We start from the raw sequence: 15960 nt of genomic DNA, 5'->3' as shown, positions 1-15960 counted from the left end.
TTTCCACACCTTTCACATATATGGCAGGGTCTCAAAGATGGTTTGACAAATAATGTGACATGGGCCTTACATAAGAAAAAAAGGTTAAGAATGTGATCAGAGGCTCTGGCCAAAAACATGTGATTGTACAGAACAAGGACAGCACTTTGGCTCTCGCGAGGAGATTTATACAAAGGGTGGGTGTTGCTCTCATTAATTCAGTGGATAAACAATAGGAGGAAAGTCCAGATGATTTGATGGACAGCTTTTGGAAATGATCTTCTGCTTGGCAAAACACTGCAGTGATAATTTTATTCACACGGAAGGAAATGTAAAGAAGTGTCACTAAAACAAGGGAGGTAATTATAGGGCATGAATCAAAAAGCTGGATGACACAGAATAAAGAGTAACTAAATTAGTCCCATCACGGTCTTGAAATCCGAACTTAACAATTTCAGGCGAAAAACCTGACCTCTCCTTTCTGAGTAAGAAAGCCAGGCATATTTCCCCTAATGTTTTGTTTCCAACAAACAAAACCCATGCTATAGAGTGGGACTCCATCCTTGGACTGCTACAGCAGCTCAACAGACTCAGAGACAGAACATCTCAAGAGCTGGAAGGGAGAACCTTGCAATTCTCTAAGCGGTAATTCAATCTCTCCCAAGGACCCCGGCAACTGGTCCACTAATATCCCCAGGGGTAGCTCGTTCACCCATCAATCCAAACATTTACCCGTCAACCCAAACATGCATCCAACCCCTGCTTTGTGTCTGGCACAGTGTTAGATGCTGTTCTATCCAGGGAGAGCTTCTTTAATTGAGCCCAAATCTTTCTTTCCATAACTTCAACCCAATGGATCCAATCCCTCCCTAGGGGAAGCTGAAGATGGCAGGCATGCTGACCTTCTGAAGGCGTTCTCCAGATTACACATCCCCAGCTCTTCCTTGCCCCCCCCAGCCAGCCTGACTGCTTTCTGCATCATCTCAAAGTGCCCTCCCATCTGGACAGGAACTCCCCAGTGAGGTCTGATCCACACTGAAGGTGGGAATTACTGGCCATCACATCACTTGTTCAAACACTCATCTTTTATTAATACTATCTAAGACTACCTACAACGCCCTTTTGACCAACATGATTCACTGCTGATATACTAACAGTAAACTAATCCTTCCCCCATTCTATCTTCCTCAAATCCTTTATGAATGATGGGTTCCACTACTGCTAAATCTAATCATATTACACCTCTCTGTTTAACCCCCCTCCTTTTTTAATCTATAAAATCCACAAGTATTTAGCTGTAATGGGAAGATGAGGAAAGAGGAGGCTTACACACAGCAAAGGTGGGTTTTTATTTTCTATTGTGATGAAAAATTTGCCAATTTTACACTGCTGCAAAACAAAGAATATGCTGCCTGTTGTTTCACACTGTACATCATTGATTTCAGGCATTTTTGACAGTTCTTTCATATTTCGAACACAGAGATCAATTTCTCCCCCTCTGGGAAGGTGAGGAGTTTGACAAACATGCAGAATGTAGGTCAGCCCCACTTTAGAGACACGGCCTAGCGATGCCTAAGATGCTCTGATGAGGAATCTGCCCCGTCCTCCAGTCCTCCTCCAAGCCTCTGGTCCTCCACTGGCTCTTTGGAACAGCAAATAAACAGGAAGAGAACTGGGCAAAGCCCCAGACTCCTGGTGGGTCCATCGACACCTCGACCTTCTAACCGGGAATTAGGGACACAGAACCTCTTCGTTATCCATCATCTCAGGAGTTAGGTTGACAGAAATGTTATCAGTAGATTTTAAGAGCTCCTAACACTTCTGCCATTAGAATACAAACCAGGGACTGAGGGCACCCAAGGAGATCAGAGGACCAAACAGTAAGTGTGTCGCTCTCCCACACATGAGCTTTACTCAGCACCTGAGTAAAAATGGATGTCATCAGCCCTGCTGCTTCAACATTCAACCTTCAAAGCGTGTGGGAAAACAGAGTGAAATTGGATGACTGGGCGCAATATTCACACGATACGCCTAGTACCTAAGTGCCAAAGATAACGGGCTGTTTTCCATTTAAATAAAATAATGTAGGACCGAACGAGAAGGAAGTGTACAAAGAACAGCATAATGAAGGCAAAAGGCTAAGATTAAAAATACTCTGTGACCACCTCAGAAAATATAATGGAAGTCAACAGATAGTATGATTTGATATGCAAATAAAATTACAGCCAACTAATGGATTTTTAAAGTTCACACTGTAAATGAGCACTGTTTTTCTTAATATGCAAGAGTGAAACCCTACAATCTTAAGCCTTTTCTACTCCCTGTCTTGCCAAATTTTTAACAAAATAAACTTTATATTCGGAAGTACCACCATTAGAAAACCTTGTCATTCAATCCAATAGCTATTTTACCGCATTAATTTAGCATATCCTTCTACATATTAAGCACAACGAAGCTTCATATTGATTTTTTGTAATTGAGTATTTTTAAAAAAATTACTCTAAGCAAAAAGTTGCAATTTAGGCATACTCTTTCAAAATACATCATACCTCACTCACCCTTTTAAATTAAATGTACACAGATAAGTGTACTGAATATGAGAATTTAAAAAACTATTTACAGTTTCCGTCAAATATATTGCTTACAAGTAAATATTAGAAATGTAATTATGATGCAACTGATCTAAACCCTCACATTCTTTTTCATGCTTGGCCGAATTAAAACTTGCAACGACACGACAATCTAACAATTAAACTCCTTTAGTGCAAGTTAAAACTGATCTTATTGTGGTTTTACAGTTCTTCTGCCAACGATTAAATGCACACCACTCTGAATAACTGGAAAGAAAGATGCCTTATAAGTTAAAAAATTATTGGATGCTATCCAAGCAATGAATAAGCTCTTCCTTGCTGTGTGCAAATTCAGCATTTTGGTGGCGGAATTAACACAGTTATGTTAACAAGCTTAAGATTCTAAGGATTTTCTAATCTTCTAATTGTCTAAAAGGATGAGCTCCCTAAACACCTCCCCTTCCCACCTCCTCCCAGTGCAAACCCCCATCCGCCATTACCAGTTCACTCCTTCAGCCAAAGCTCTCTTACCTGGCGAGGAATCACTGATAATTTCATTAATTTGAATATATACTGACCACTCTGTACAATTTCCCTGCCCTGCAGGCGCTTAAAAAAAGTCATAAAGAACAAGCTCAAAGCACATGAAGAGGGCAGCACTGCTGAGTCAGCAGGAAAATCAGCCATTTTCATTAAGGCCCTCAATATCAAAAGGCCAAAATCTTTGGAGAGGCCATTAACGTATTTTTCGTGGTTCATTAAATGGCTCTGAAGAGGCAAAAAGAAACATAAAGAGTTAAATGACAAGTCTGAATGTCCAGGATTTTGTTTTTATTTATAGTTAGTTAGTTATTTATTTTTAAAGTAGGATCCAGGCCCAGCGTGGAGCCCAACATGGGGCTTGAACTCGTGACCCTGAGATCAAGACCTGAGCTGAGATCAAGAGTCAGACACTTAACCGACTGAGTCACTCAGGCACCCGCCCCAGGATTTTCTTTATTTAAAAAAAAAAAAAAAAAAGTGAGAGCAACAGACACTGTACTGTTTTGACTCTGCAAACTTTAGATAAATAAAGTCATCCAAAAAATGATTCTTTAAACTTAGATCATCTAAGTCTTGTGGATTTTTCTAACTTTACACGTATTTGGCCACAATATACAAAATATAAAATATGCTGTGATTATTTTTAGAGTGAAGATATTTAAATGACAAATGAAGGTAAGTTATGGAACAAAAGTCCCCTCACTCAGGACTCATGTTTAGCTAGATCCCCACCATGGCTAACCTACCACATAGACCAGAGGCATACAAGATGCTGAGGTATCTTTGCACATACCAAGGAAGCATGAAACTACACTGTCTCTGGCTCCTAAATGGGTTTTACTTTATTCAATTTCCCTTCTCGGGGAGCCTGGGTGGTGCAGTCAGTTAAGCACCCACTCCTTGGTTTCAGCTCAGGTCATGATCTCAGCATGAGATCAAGCCCTGTGTCAGGCTCCAAGCTCAGTGCAGAGTCTGCTTGGGACTCTCTCTGTCTCTCTCTCTCTCTCTCCCGCTCTCCCTCTGCCCCTCCCCCCAGTGTGTGCTCACTCTCTCTCTAAAATAAATCTTTAAAACAAATTCCCTTCTCTGAAAACTGATCATCCAGGAAACTCTCCATAAACCATACTTTTTGATTAATTATAAAACCTGTTCCTACCTACGGTGAGAGATGATTAAAATGTTTCTTCTATAAATTGATTTTGGATTGGTTCCTATACCAGAGAAGGTATGACATAAGATCCATCCACATACATACTTTTTAAAAACAACCTGTTGCCATAAACACTGTTATCTGACAGCTGCTGTTTACAGGGCACTAATCTAGTTGTAAAGTTTAAATGTCCCCACTATAAAACACCAAAATCGTAAAAGTTGGGGCCTCCCACTGGCAAACTGTCTATTTAACCATCAGATATGGAGAAAGGTTAGAAAAGGAGAATTTCCTAAAAAGTTGGTGGGAGTATAGATTGGAACTGAGTGTAAAATTGGAAGGCAATCTGGCAATATCTATATCAAAAGCATTAAAATATGCATATCCTTTAATGAGAAATTCCATGTGCAGGAAGGAGGGGCATGTGCAAGATAACCATTAAAATAGACAATAGGACTTTTCTGAAAGACTGCAGGCAAGAAACCCAAATATACCATCCCTCCCACCTGTTCCCAGGCCTAGAGTCTGATGGCCACACTGGCCATGGCTGAGAGTCCTAAAGAAAGCCGATTTAGCGTGCTCAGCTGGAGTTCCCTGAGCTCAGCCCTGGGGACCTTACAAAGCAAAGTTGGGTGCCATTTCACAAAAATAAAGTTCCAAGAACTGTAATATCCAAATAATAGGCATGTCCCCTCATGTGGCTCCGCAGATCCTACAGAGAATGAGGTAAAAGCAAGAGCTCCCAATAATCAGCCCTTCAGACGTAGGGTCATGATAAGAGACCTAAAGTCAGTCAGTCAAGTGCTCAGTGCTGCGGTGATCTGACTTTTCATTAGACCAAAAATGCCTTGGATATTTAAAATTGATAAACTCAACTAGCCTGTGTGTTGGGGGCTACTTTTTCTTTAACGGCAAAGTTACAAAGACAGCACCGAGTTCCCGGACACCCTTCAGTCAGTTTCCCTAATGTTAAGAGCTTGCATGATTAGGGTACATTCGTCACAACTAAGGAACCAACACTGGTTGGTGGTACATGACCATCAACCAAACTGCATGGTTTATTCACATTCCACTAGTTTCTCCCCCATGTCCTTTGGGTTCCAGGAACTTGTCCAGGATATCACGTTACCCATTCAGTCTCTGGCATCTCCCTAGCCTCCTCAGGTCTGTAACAGTTTTCCAGACTTTCCTTGCCTTTGATGACCTTGACAGCTTTGAAGAGTGCTATTCAGGGATTTTGTAGAGTGCCCTCCCCACCCCCGCCTCGGGGACAAAACTATCATCTGACGTTTTTCCTGTGATTCGGCAGGTTATGGACTTGGGGGGCTCGGTGGGGAGACCACAGAGGTGAACCGTCAGTTCCAAGACATCGTATCAAAGGTGCTTGCTGGCAACCTCTCATCATGGAAGTCAGCTTTGATCACTTGGCCAAGGTGGTGGGTGCCAGGTTTTCCCACAATAAACCTCCTCTTCTGCTTCCTTCCATACTCACTCTGTGGAAGCAAGTCATTGAGTGCAGCCACTTGGGGTGGGGAGTTAAACTCCAACTCCTGGAGGGGAGGAGTAGCTACCGAGATTGTTTGGAATTCTTTTGTACAGGAGATTTGTCTCTATATCCATTTACTTATTCCATCATTTACTTACATCAGTTTGGACTCACAGATACTTACTTTATGTTTTGGGTCATAACCCCAAAGTTATTTATTTTGCTCCTCAAATTGTCCCAGTTTTGGCCACTGGGAACAATTTCAGGTAGGCTCCTGTATCCCCTCACCATGCCCCCACTGTTTTGTTTTTGAATACCTCCTTACTTTCTCCATATTTTTACCAGTGAAAATGTCTTACTAAGAAAAGGGCTGTTACAGGTGAAATTGTCTGTGTCCCCTCCCACCAAGTTTCATGTGAAAGTCCTGGCCACCAGTACCTCAGAATGTGGTCATTGGAGGTCGAATTAGTTAAAATGAGATCATACTGGAGGAGGGCAGGGCCCTCTGCCAATTTGACTAGCGTCCTTATACAAAGGGGAAATCTGGATACAGACAGCACACCAGGGCAGCACCACGTGAAGACGAAGGCAGGGATCGAGGTGATGCTTCTACAACCCAAAGAATGCCAGTGACCGCCAGATGCTAGGCCTGGAACAGATTGTCCCTCAGACTCAGAAGGAATCAACCTTGCTGACACCTGGATCTCTGACTTCCGGCCTCCAGAACTGTGAGAAAATAAACTTCTGTTAAATCACTCAGTTCTGGGGGCGCCTGGGTGGCTCAGTCAGTTGAGCGTCTGCCTTTGGCTCAGGTCATGATCTCAGGGTCCTGGGATCGAGCCCCCGCGTCGGGCTCCCTGCTCATGGGGGAGTCTGCTTCTCCCTCTCCCTCTGCTCTGCCCCTTGCTCATGCTCTCTCTCTCTTTCTCTCGAATAAATAAATGAAAATCTTTAAAAACAGTGTTTTTAAATTATTAAAAAAAAAGCCACTCAGTTCTTAGTCTGTTATGCCTAATGTCACTGAGCTCTGCATTTCAATCACAAACAATTCACAGCTGAGGTGTCAAATGAAACAGGTACAGAGGGACAGCCTAGCAAACATCCAAAAGGGCACACTGGAACACGGAGCCCAGAGTCCACGAGCTACAGTATCGAGCAGCGTATCTGGCCACGAACAACGTCCGGGGCAGCGTTTTCAGATGCCTCGTTTTCCCAGCAGTTTTTGGGCAGCTGCAGCTCCGGGCGGAGCTACTCGCCAGGCACACCAGCAAGCACCAGCACTGACCACCCATCTAGTGTAAGCACCACCTTCAGCATGCTAAGTACCAGCCCTGCCAACGCCCAGCACTTCCCAGGTGCCCACATGGCAATGCCGCGAGGGGCTGACAGGTGACCCCCGCCTCATGGCACACGTGCCAGGTATTGTCAAGCTGGCATTTCTGGTCCCTATTTAATGACGTGCTTTGTCCCGCGTCCATCCTCCCTAAGTCCCATCAACAAGTGGCCCCGGGGAATTAGAAGTGAACTACACACCACACTTCACTGTGAGCTACCCAAATATTGTATGGTCATCCAGTATTTAGGATCTTTAGCACAAACGCACACACTAGAGGATCCTGGAGCAAAATCTAAGCTCTGCGAGGAAGGGACAGTCGTCCCCAGGACAGAGAAAGTGACCCGTCCTCAGACTGAAGACACGGAAGAGAGAGGCTAGCTAGAATCTGATACGCCATCTCACTCCACATCCAGTGACCTTTACGGAGGTGAAATCTGAGCGCCCGCATGGGTAGATAGAGAAACTTTTTTTTTTTCCTTCAGTCACCCAGGAGAAGAGGAACTGGAGGTGACAGAGCAGGATCTGAAGGAGTCGACTGGAAATTATTTTCATCACAAAAGCTCTGGTTTGTCTGCATTTTTATGCTTATATTAAAAAAATCAAATGAAGTCATTAAGCTTAGGCCAGCTCGGAAAGCCTCTGCCTGAGTCTGCAACCCCCAGAGCTCTGCCATAATCCTTCAAATTATTAAATAATTACTGCGTTTCCCTTGGGGTCACATTTGGCAACAAAATACTGTCTAAATGAACCAATGATATGACCCAGTGAATAACAGTTATGTTCTTAACGTCCTAGGAACAAAAGGCTATGAAATACTTCCAAGATACAAACTGGGGAGGAAAGTGAGGGTTTTCTGTGGGGTCTGGAGGGTGGGGGGGCGGAGGGGATGGAGAATGACAAAGGAACGGGAGAATCTGGGGAAAATTCTAATAATGAGGGTCATCGCCTCCCCCATCAACCTCGGAGATCAGTAATTCTCCCATCCCAGGTCCCTTGCATCTCAGGCGTAGCTACAGCCACAAGGAGAAAACCAAGCATATGGCTCTGTCCTTCTGGACATTTCTACAATGTTGGCTGGGTTGCTCTGGAAAATCCCATTTTATCTCCTACAGCTATATGACCTCAAGTTGTCATTTCCAATAAAGTATGCTTGCGCTGATTTTTATGAACACAGACAAAAGCTGCTACAACCTTTTTTTTCCTCCCCCAAATCTTTCAAACCAACTGTAGTTGCTATGTAGGGTTATTTGTTTCTAAGGCAACAGCGTATATCTAAGTACTAATGGCCTGTCCTTTTGCCAGGCAACAAGCAGCCTTGTGATGCAACTGCACCTGTCTCGGCTACGCGTTACTATGGAGATGCTCCAGTTGCTATGGCTACCATCACGCTAATCGCCTAGCAAAGGCAGACATACAGCAGTCTTCCCCGAGAGCCCAGCTGTTCCTCCGCGTCTCTAGCAGAAGACTGATTGTCTAGGGCCTGTGATGGAATGCTTCTCAACTAAGATGCACAAGAACTTCATTAATGCAGTTTCAGAGGATCACCTGGTGCTCCCCTCTGCAGAGCAAACACCAGACAAGGGAAAGAATCTGCAAAGAAGTGGACTATAAAAATCACTGAAATCTACGAATCCACGCCATCCCTCACTGACATAAACTTGTAGCCCAAGGATAAGGTCTCTCAACTGGGTGGTTACAATAGAAACACTTCTTTACATTTAAAAACGAAAAAAAATATTTTTCCAGGAGTGAGGAATATATTTACAACCCTGCCACTATGTGAGATAAAATTGATTTTAAAATTTGTATCTGTGTCATGTGGCTATTTTTTTTTTTTTTGGAATCTAACATAAACACCTTTATTTTATTTAATTAATTTATTTATCTATTTTTAGGGACAGGCTTCCTACTCTCCCCTCCAATTACATCTTTGTAAAAATGGCACCATGACCTCACTGTCTCAACCCAAATGGGCATGTGAGGGGGAATGAAAGTCTCCATTGTTCTCTGTTGTTCTCCTTCAAGAGGCAAACACCAAGTAACCACAACAAAATGATCACTCTGGAGCACCGTCTACATGGAGACCAGGAATGACAACAATCAAGTGAGTCCTTCAGCGAACACCTGTAGACTCTCTCAGTCAGAGGCTGGGAAGACCGAAGTGCTTACCTGACTCATTCCTGTACTTCTATCCCAACAAACCGTGACGCATGGAGATGTTAAAGCTGTCAACTTTTCTTGGTAAATGTTTCTACCCAGGAAGACAGTATTTCGCCCACTGTGAAGCCTTCTAAGCACGTTCCTCCGAAGCAGCCAGAAGCGGTAAGGTTTGCAGGAAATACAACAGTGGGTATACCTCCAATAATACCTCATTTCTTTCTCATTTACCTATAGTTATTTTTCATATCATACAGCCTATTAAATTAGTTTCAGTGCCTGTCTCCACCAAAATAATGCAACTTCAGTAGACCAAAAAAAAAAAAAGGAAGTCTGAATTGCTTACCTTTGATATGCCTGAGGAGAGGCAGGAGGTGTATTGAACACGTGTGAGTATGGGTGGTAAGGTGTCTTTTTCAAAGCCTGAATTAGATTTTGTCTATACTCTGGGTCTATGCACCACAATGACCCTTTCCCAATGCTCTGCAAAGAAAATGAAAACATAAAAATGATTAATAAAGCAACATTCAGTATTCTGCAGTAAGTAGATGAATAGCAATTACCACAGTTACTTATTTTTTAAAAGCCTCTCACTTACTTGTCATTGTTTGCCAGCCAGAAATACGTAATATTGGACACTGACTGGACAGCACCATAAAATGCACTTCGGTCTTACCTGGATTAAGTGTGGCAGACGAAATGAGCCTGCTATTCCCAGGGGATGCTGGTACAATAATACTGTAATTTTCATAGCCTGATGGCCCCCAAACTCAGATTCCTTTATTATTTTTCAGTGTCGACTCTGAAGGACATATGTATCCCCCGTTCCAAAAAATGCATTTTAAATTTGTCAGATTTCAAATGTGGAAAGAAAAAGAGGGCGGGGTACCCCCAAACCCCCACTGCCACTGTTTAAAACATTCGAGAGTTGTGTTTTTATTTATTTTTTATTTTTTTAAAGATTTTATTTATTTACTTGACAGAGAGAGACACAGCGAGAGAGGGAACACAAGCAAGGGGAGTGTGAGAGGGAGAAGCAGGCTTCCCGCTGAGCAAGGAGCCCGATGCGGGGCTTGATCCCAGGACCCTGGGATCATGACCTGAGCCGAAGGCAGACGCTTAACGACTGAGCCACCCAGGCACCCCTCGAGAGTTGTGTTTTTAAACCATCTTATTTCGGCACCACTTGGCAAAAAAACGGAAAGTAATCCACTTGTTTTTTCCTACTTACTCACAAAGAATGACATTTAAGCTTCAAATGGAATTCTGTAATTACCTTCCCCAAGAAACAAAAGAAATCGGGGGGGGGGGGGGGGGGGAAACAACTAAGCCAGAAGCCAGGATTTATTTTCTGGATGCGGAAGTTCACAGTATTCTGCCCCAGGCCTAAAGAAGTTGGATCTTTAGAAGTCAAACTTAAAAATGCAAATTTTCTAAAACCGGTTCCATGGAAAGAGTTGCTTCTGAGGCCCACTTTTGGTCTGTGGACCACATTTTTATTTAAAAAAAAAGTCAGTCCTTCCTGTGAGGCCCACTGACCTGGCAGCAGGCCAATGGGCAGTCACTATTCTGCCCGCATGCTTTCAAGTGACCGAATGTACCCAAGCTGTTTGATAAGGTCGTTTGTAAATATTTACTGATTTGGAGAGAAAAGAAGTCAAATTACATAAACCCGCACCCACCCCATGCTTGCAGCCAAGGGACTGACTCTCTTCTTTTCAGAACTATTGTAGGACAGGAACATTGAGAAAGCAAACAATAAAACTGTTTAACTCTTGGGGGGGGAGGAGGGGGGATAAACTCCCAAGAAAATCCCTTAGAAGGAAAACAAAACAAAACAAAAAAATAGTAAGTTATTCCTAAAATCTTTAAAGAGGCTTTTAAAAATTTGTATTTCAGTCATGAGTTCACCCCCTGTAGTTTACTTACAAACTGATTCACAGAACCCATTAACATTCTTCACTGTCACAACATCAGTGAGCGCCAGAACCCGAATTAACTCTTTCTGGTGCCCTGAGTAGAGAGAATTGCTCCAAAAGCCAAGATCCCCACTGGCTGGGGCCTCTGATGCACCCCAGCCTTCACCCTAGCCTCCACCCCCAGGGCGCACAGGCCTGAGCCCAAACACAGCTCCCAGTCAGGCCAACCTGCCTAAGCAGAACACCAACGTTCCAGTTTAACCATCTGGATGTGTAAAAACGTGAAAAATGTCAACTTTGAAAAATTCCATGTCCTTATGTGGCCTTTCCTTTCATGCATACATTTCCAAGCCCGGAATAGTTGAGGGGCACTGCTGAGACACTCTCAGGAAAGCAGGCAGGCCACCGAATGAGCTGCGGGGACCCACCGGTTCTTTCCTTCGGGAAATAGATGCAAACCGCACTTTATAGAAGAGGTGTGGGGGAGGACAGGGCAGACCAGCAACGACCAAATTCAGATAACATGAAACAAACCACAAAAGCTGGTAACTCCTTGGTGTGTGTGTGTGTTGGGGCTGGGCGGGGGTGGGTCCTGGCCTGACTCCACCAAAGGTTCCCCATGGAGCCTTTCAGATCTACTTGAACACAAGGCCCCTAACCAGCTACCTGGAGGGCCAGGGCCCACAAGCCACCCAAACATTTCTGCAAGATTATCTCAGTTCTGGGAACCTAAGGGCTTTGTTTTCAAGGTGGCTTTCAGGGTGGGGCTGTTTAATCTTACAGGGAATAAAAATATGACAAAGACATGAAGGACAATTGACCCTCTCAGGCAAATAACAGTAAGCCAAGAATGTGGTTTCTCCAAATCCTGGCCTAAGTATCTTTTTTTTTTTTAAAGATTTTATTTATTTATCTGAGAGAGAGAATGGGAGACAGAGAGCATGAGAGGGGAAGGGTCAGAGGGAGAAGCAGACCCCCTGCTGAGCAGGGAGCCCGATGTGGGACTCGATCCCGGGACTCCAGAATCATGACCTGAGCCGAAGGCAGTTGCTTAACCAACTGAGCCACCCAGGCACCCCAGTATCTTTTTTATTATACTACATTACTATTTACGAACTAAGTGGAAAAAAAACCACAACTGGGGGGATGGGTTGCAAGGTAACCGATGCAGATTCAAGAGGCAGGGGTGGGGGTTACAGTTAAGAACCAGGAATTCTGGAGCCATCGAGATGTTTCCTGTGTGGTCCTGGGCAAATCATGGTCCCCAGAAAGTCTTGGCTTCCTCGTTGGCAAAATAAAGACCCCCTAAGGGATGGGTGTGGGGCCCCAGCAAAGGCATGATGTCACATGCCTACCCATACTCAAGAAATGGTGGATGAAGTCCTGAACCTCTCCTTTCTGACAGAAGAAAGGGAGCAAAGCTGGCTATCCAATGCCTTTCACTAAATCAAACCTGAGGGGCGCCTGGGTGGCTCAGTCGGTTAAGTGTCTGACTCGATTTCACCTCAGGTTATGATCTCGGGGTTGTGGGATGGAGCTCAGTGTAGGGCTCATGTGCTGGGCGTGGCGTGTGCTTGGAATTCTCTCTCTCCCTCTCTCTCTGCCCCACCCCCTAAAAAATAAATAAATAAAACAAAATCTTTAAAAACCAATCAATCAATCAAATCTGATTTTCCCAAGGCCATCCATCATAAAAGAAACACCAAGTTTGGAGAGTGGCAGTGGGAGGAGCCTCGAGAAAACTCACAGGTACTGCTGGTCCTAGCTTAGCAAGTCCACTGTGGGGAGCTTTTCTACTTTCTATGACGCCCGCTTTATTTCCATGCATACTCCCGTCCGCCCCCCGCACCCCGCTCACTCCATGTGCTCGCCATCGTAACTTCTCCCGTGCCACTTCGACTCACAGCAGCCTCGCCGCTCGCTGCTCCAGGTTTTCTTTTGCCCAGGCCTTCACACAGTGATCATCAAGCCGAGGTTCAATTTCGAACTGGTCGGCACATATTTACAACAGGCATTCACCGCAGACACTTGCCCAGGCTTCAGGTCATAAAGATTCCCACCTTGATCGGTTCTGCATTTCATCGGGAGAGAGATCTGGAACTGCTGATAGGTTTTTGCAGACCAGACACGAATTTCAAAATCTCATACTTAGGGGTGCCTGGGTGGCTCAATCGGTTAAGCATCTGCCTTTGGCTCAGGTCATGATCCCAGGGTCCTGGGATGAGTCCCGCCTCGGGCTCCCTGCTCAGCAGAAAGTCTGCTTCTCCCTCTCCCTCTGCCCCCACCCGGCTTGCACTCTCTCGTACGCTCTCTCTCAAATAAATAAAATCTTAAAAAAAAAAACAAAACATAAAAAAACCTCATACTTAGAATTTCCAAAGAGAGAAAAATAAACACAAAAAGCATCTTCAGGACACAGCCGCAGGGACACTGTCATCTGCCTACCCCCTCCAATGACCGTACAGAACTTGAAAGGAACAGAAAGAGCCTGGCCACTGCATCTCATCTGCAAGTGTCCTCCTTGGTCTCATGGAACAGCATAGAAGAGTAAAAAGGCCGACTTGAAAAAAATTTTAATGGAAATATGCACAGAGAGAATACTCAAGTTTCTTAGGACAGGAAAAATTACATTTAATGCCCCTCACCGGGGAAAGGCAGCTGTAATTTGATTATAGTTGTGTAATAAGTTCAGAGTCAGGGCTTTTATAGAAATTTCTGCATCTCATCTGAAGAATAGGGATTTTTTTTTTCCTGTGACAACTGTGGGGGCCATGCATCATTAAATGTTTAGGAATTCAAAATAATAAGAAAGATCTTCATTCAGAGACACATTTCTGTGTACAGATATTCTTTAAGATGACATTTATACATATACATGTATATAAAGATCAAAATGTGTCTCTGAATGAAGATCTTTCTCACACACACACATATAGCTTGAAAAAACCAACGTGAAAAGGAGAGGAATAAGAGAAATAAATTGAGTAGAAGATATGGATGAGGCCAAGTTCTGTGTTTTAATTAAAAAGCACCTGGAGAATAATAGACAGCTCCTTGTTAGCAATAAAAAACATGAGTACACAAGAGGAAACCTATATTGTAGAAAGAACTGATTAGTCGGGAAGGTTAAAAAAAAAAAACGGAGATAAAACAACAACTAAATTAAGTCTTAAATCTAACTTGTAACGGTAACATTTTTTCCTGAGACGGTTCTAGCGCGTGAATCTCTCCCATCCCCGCACGCAGCACCTCCGCCATCAGCCTGCCGTATGTAGGGGTCTTCGTTGGGGGGCTCTGCATAAGGCTTGTGAATTCCTGAGGATGAGTACCAAATTTTAAAGATGACTTTCAAACTGTGGGCTATCACGTTAATGGGTCATGAAATCAAAGTCACGGGGCACAGCCAGCACGGTTTTCGTGGAACAGAACAGACTCACATAGACTAGAACGCACAACATTGTACTGGAGTGGCATTTTGTGAATGTGCGTGTGCGTACACATGTATGTGGGTGCACACTGGATCACAAAGAAACATACACTTTGTATGTGGATTCTGGGTCAAGGACGTGTGGTACATGCTGGTCTAGGACAATGGTTTCCTCCCCCCACCCCATCACTTCTGAGGGATAAAGCCCATTTCCAGCACCATAATGCCCCACGCTGGGGGAACGGGGCTGATGAGGCAGGACCCAGGTCAAAATGCAGTGGAGAGCTGGGTATGTGTTCTTGGTGCACCATCTGAAATGATTCTTCTCGATGTTTCTGATCTGCCATTTCTGAGGGTGCTTCCAACACCACCTACCCTTGTTCATTCCCTCCTCCATATGGTCCCCCCCGACATGCCAGGCACCATGCGGGCGGCGCTAGTGAATACAAAACAATACAAAAAGGTGCTGCTCTCCTGAAGCTCGGATTCTAGAGAGGGAAGAAGACAGCAAGTAAGTAAGCAAAGAAATAAATAAGCAAGACCCTACAGACTGGAATGCCTGCTGTGAAGGAAATAATGATTCATGAGTTAGAAGGCAGGGACCTGCCGCCATAGGAATAAATGGTTTGGAAGCGGCAAGAGGACCTGCAGAGGTCCGTTAAGAGCTGATGCCACAGTCCAGGCTTGAGGTGACCAGCTGGCAGCAGGAGGAGGAGGAAGAAGGGCAGCTTCAGGATGTATTCTGAACCAACTGGACCCGGCAATGGATTGGAAGTGACAGGTAAAGAAGAAAGATGAAGAATGGTTTGGTTTGAGCAACTAACTAGGTCAAAGACTGGGGAGTGGTGGAGGAAGTTCAGTGCTCATCTGAACATATAACCTTCGAGATATCTATGAATTAAGAACCGCCAATCAAGGTACTTGAACGACCTTCCTGGACATACACCCCCTCTTCCCTGCACTGTAGGCTCGCTGACCCCCACCTTTATAGCAGAAGCTCAGGGATGCAGATAGGTGGATCTAAGGTGGGCTGGCTTTGGAGGTTTAACATCAACTGATTCTCCAACAGGTGGGGTTGGTCAACCTCTTCTTAAAGGGTCAGTGTACATATTTTACTCATGGAGGGCAATGTGGTCTTTGTTGACCTTCCACAGGCACGAAGGACAGACATGCTGTGCTTCCAGAATACCTGATTTACAAAAACACAGCCCATCATTAGCTGCCCCCGCCCCATGGCTCGATAACTTGAACCTGGGGTTCGGACTCAAAGCGCTTGTAGTTCTGGGAACCTAAAACAGGTACGGGGTCTTCAGGGGCTAAGAGAGTTGGGCTGGTCCTGTGGGATTGGGGAGGGGGTACCGATGATGACCTAAGTCAAGTGCTTCAAGGCAGA

General features: G+C 44.4%; 1 protein-coding gene across 2 annotated transcripts in view; it reads right to left on the bottom strand.

The window, feature by feature from the left end:
* Positions 1–15960, bottom strand: part of FOXN3 (forkhead box N3) — a 221934-nt gene that overhangs the window by 161713 nt on the left and 44261 nt on the right. For both annotated transcript variants that reach the window (XM_021679814.2, XM_021679815.2), the window contains exon 2: positions 9568–9704. In XM_021679814.2, the coding sequence (XP_021535489.1) occupies positions 9568–9704 (137 nt within the window). The remainder of the gene's footprint in view (positions 1–9567; positions 9705–15960) is intronic.

The sequence above is a fragment of the Neomonachus schauinslandi genome, chromosome 9 (assembly GCF_002201575.2).
Source record: "Neomonachus schauinslandi chromosome 9, ASM220157v2, whole genome shotgun sequence".
Classification (NCBI taxonomy): Eukaryota; Metazoa; Chordata; class Mammalia; order Carnivora; family Phocidae; genus Neomonachus; species Neomonachus schauinslandi.
The sequence above is the reverse complement of the archived record's forward strand: the minus strand, read 5'-3'. Positions and strand labels throughout refer to the sequence as shown.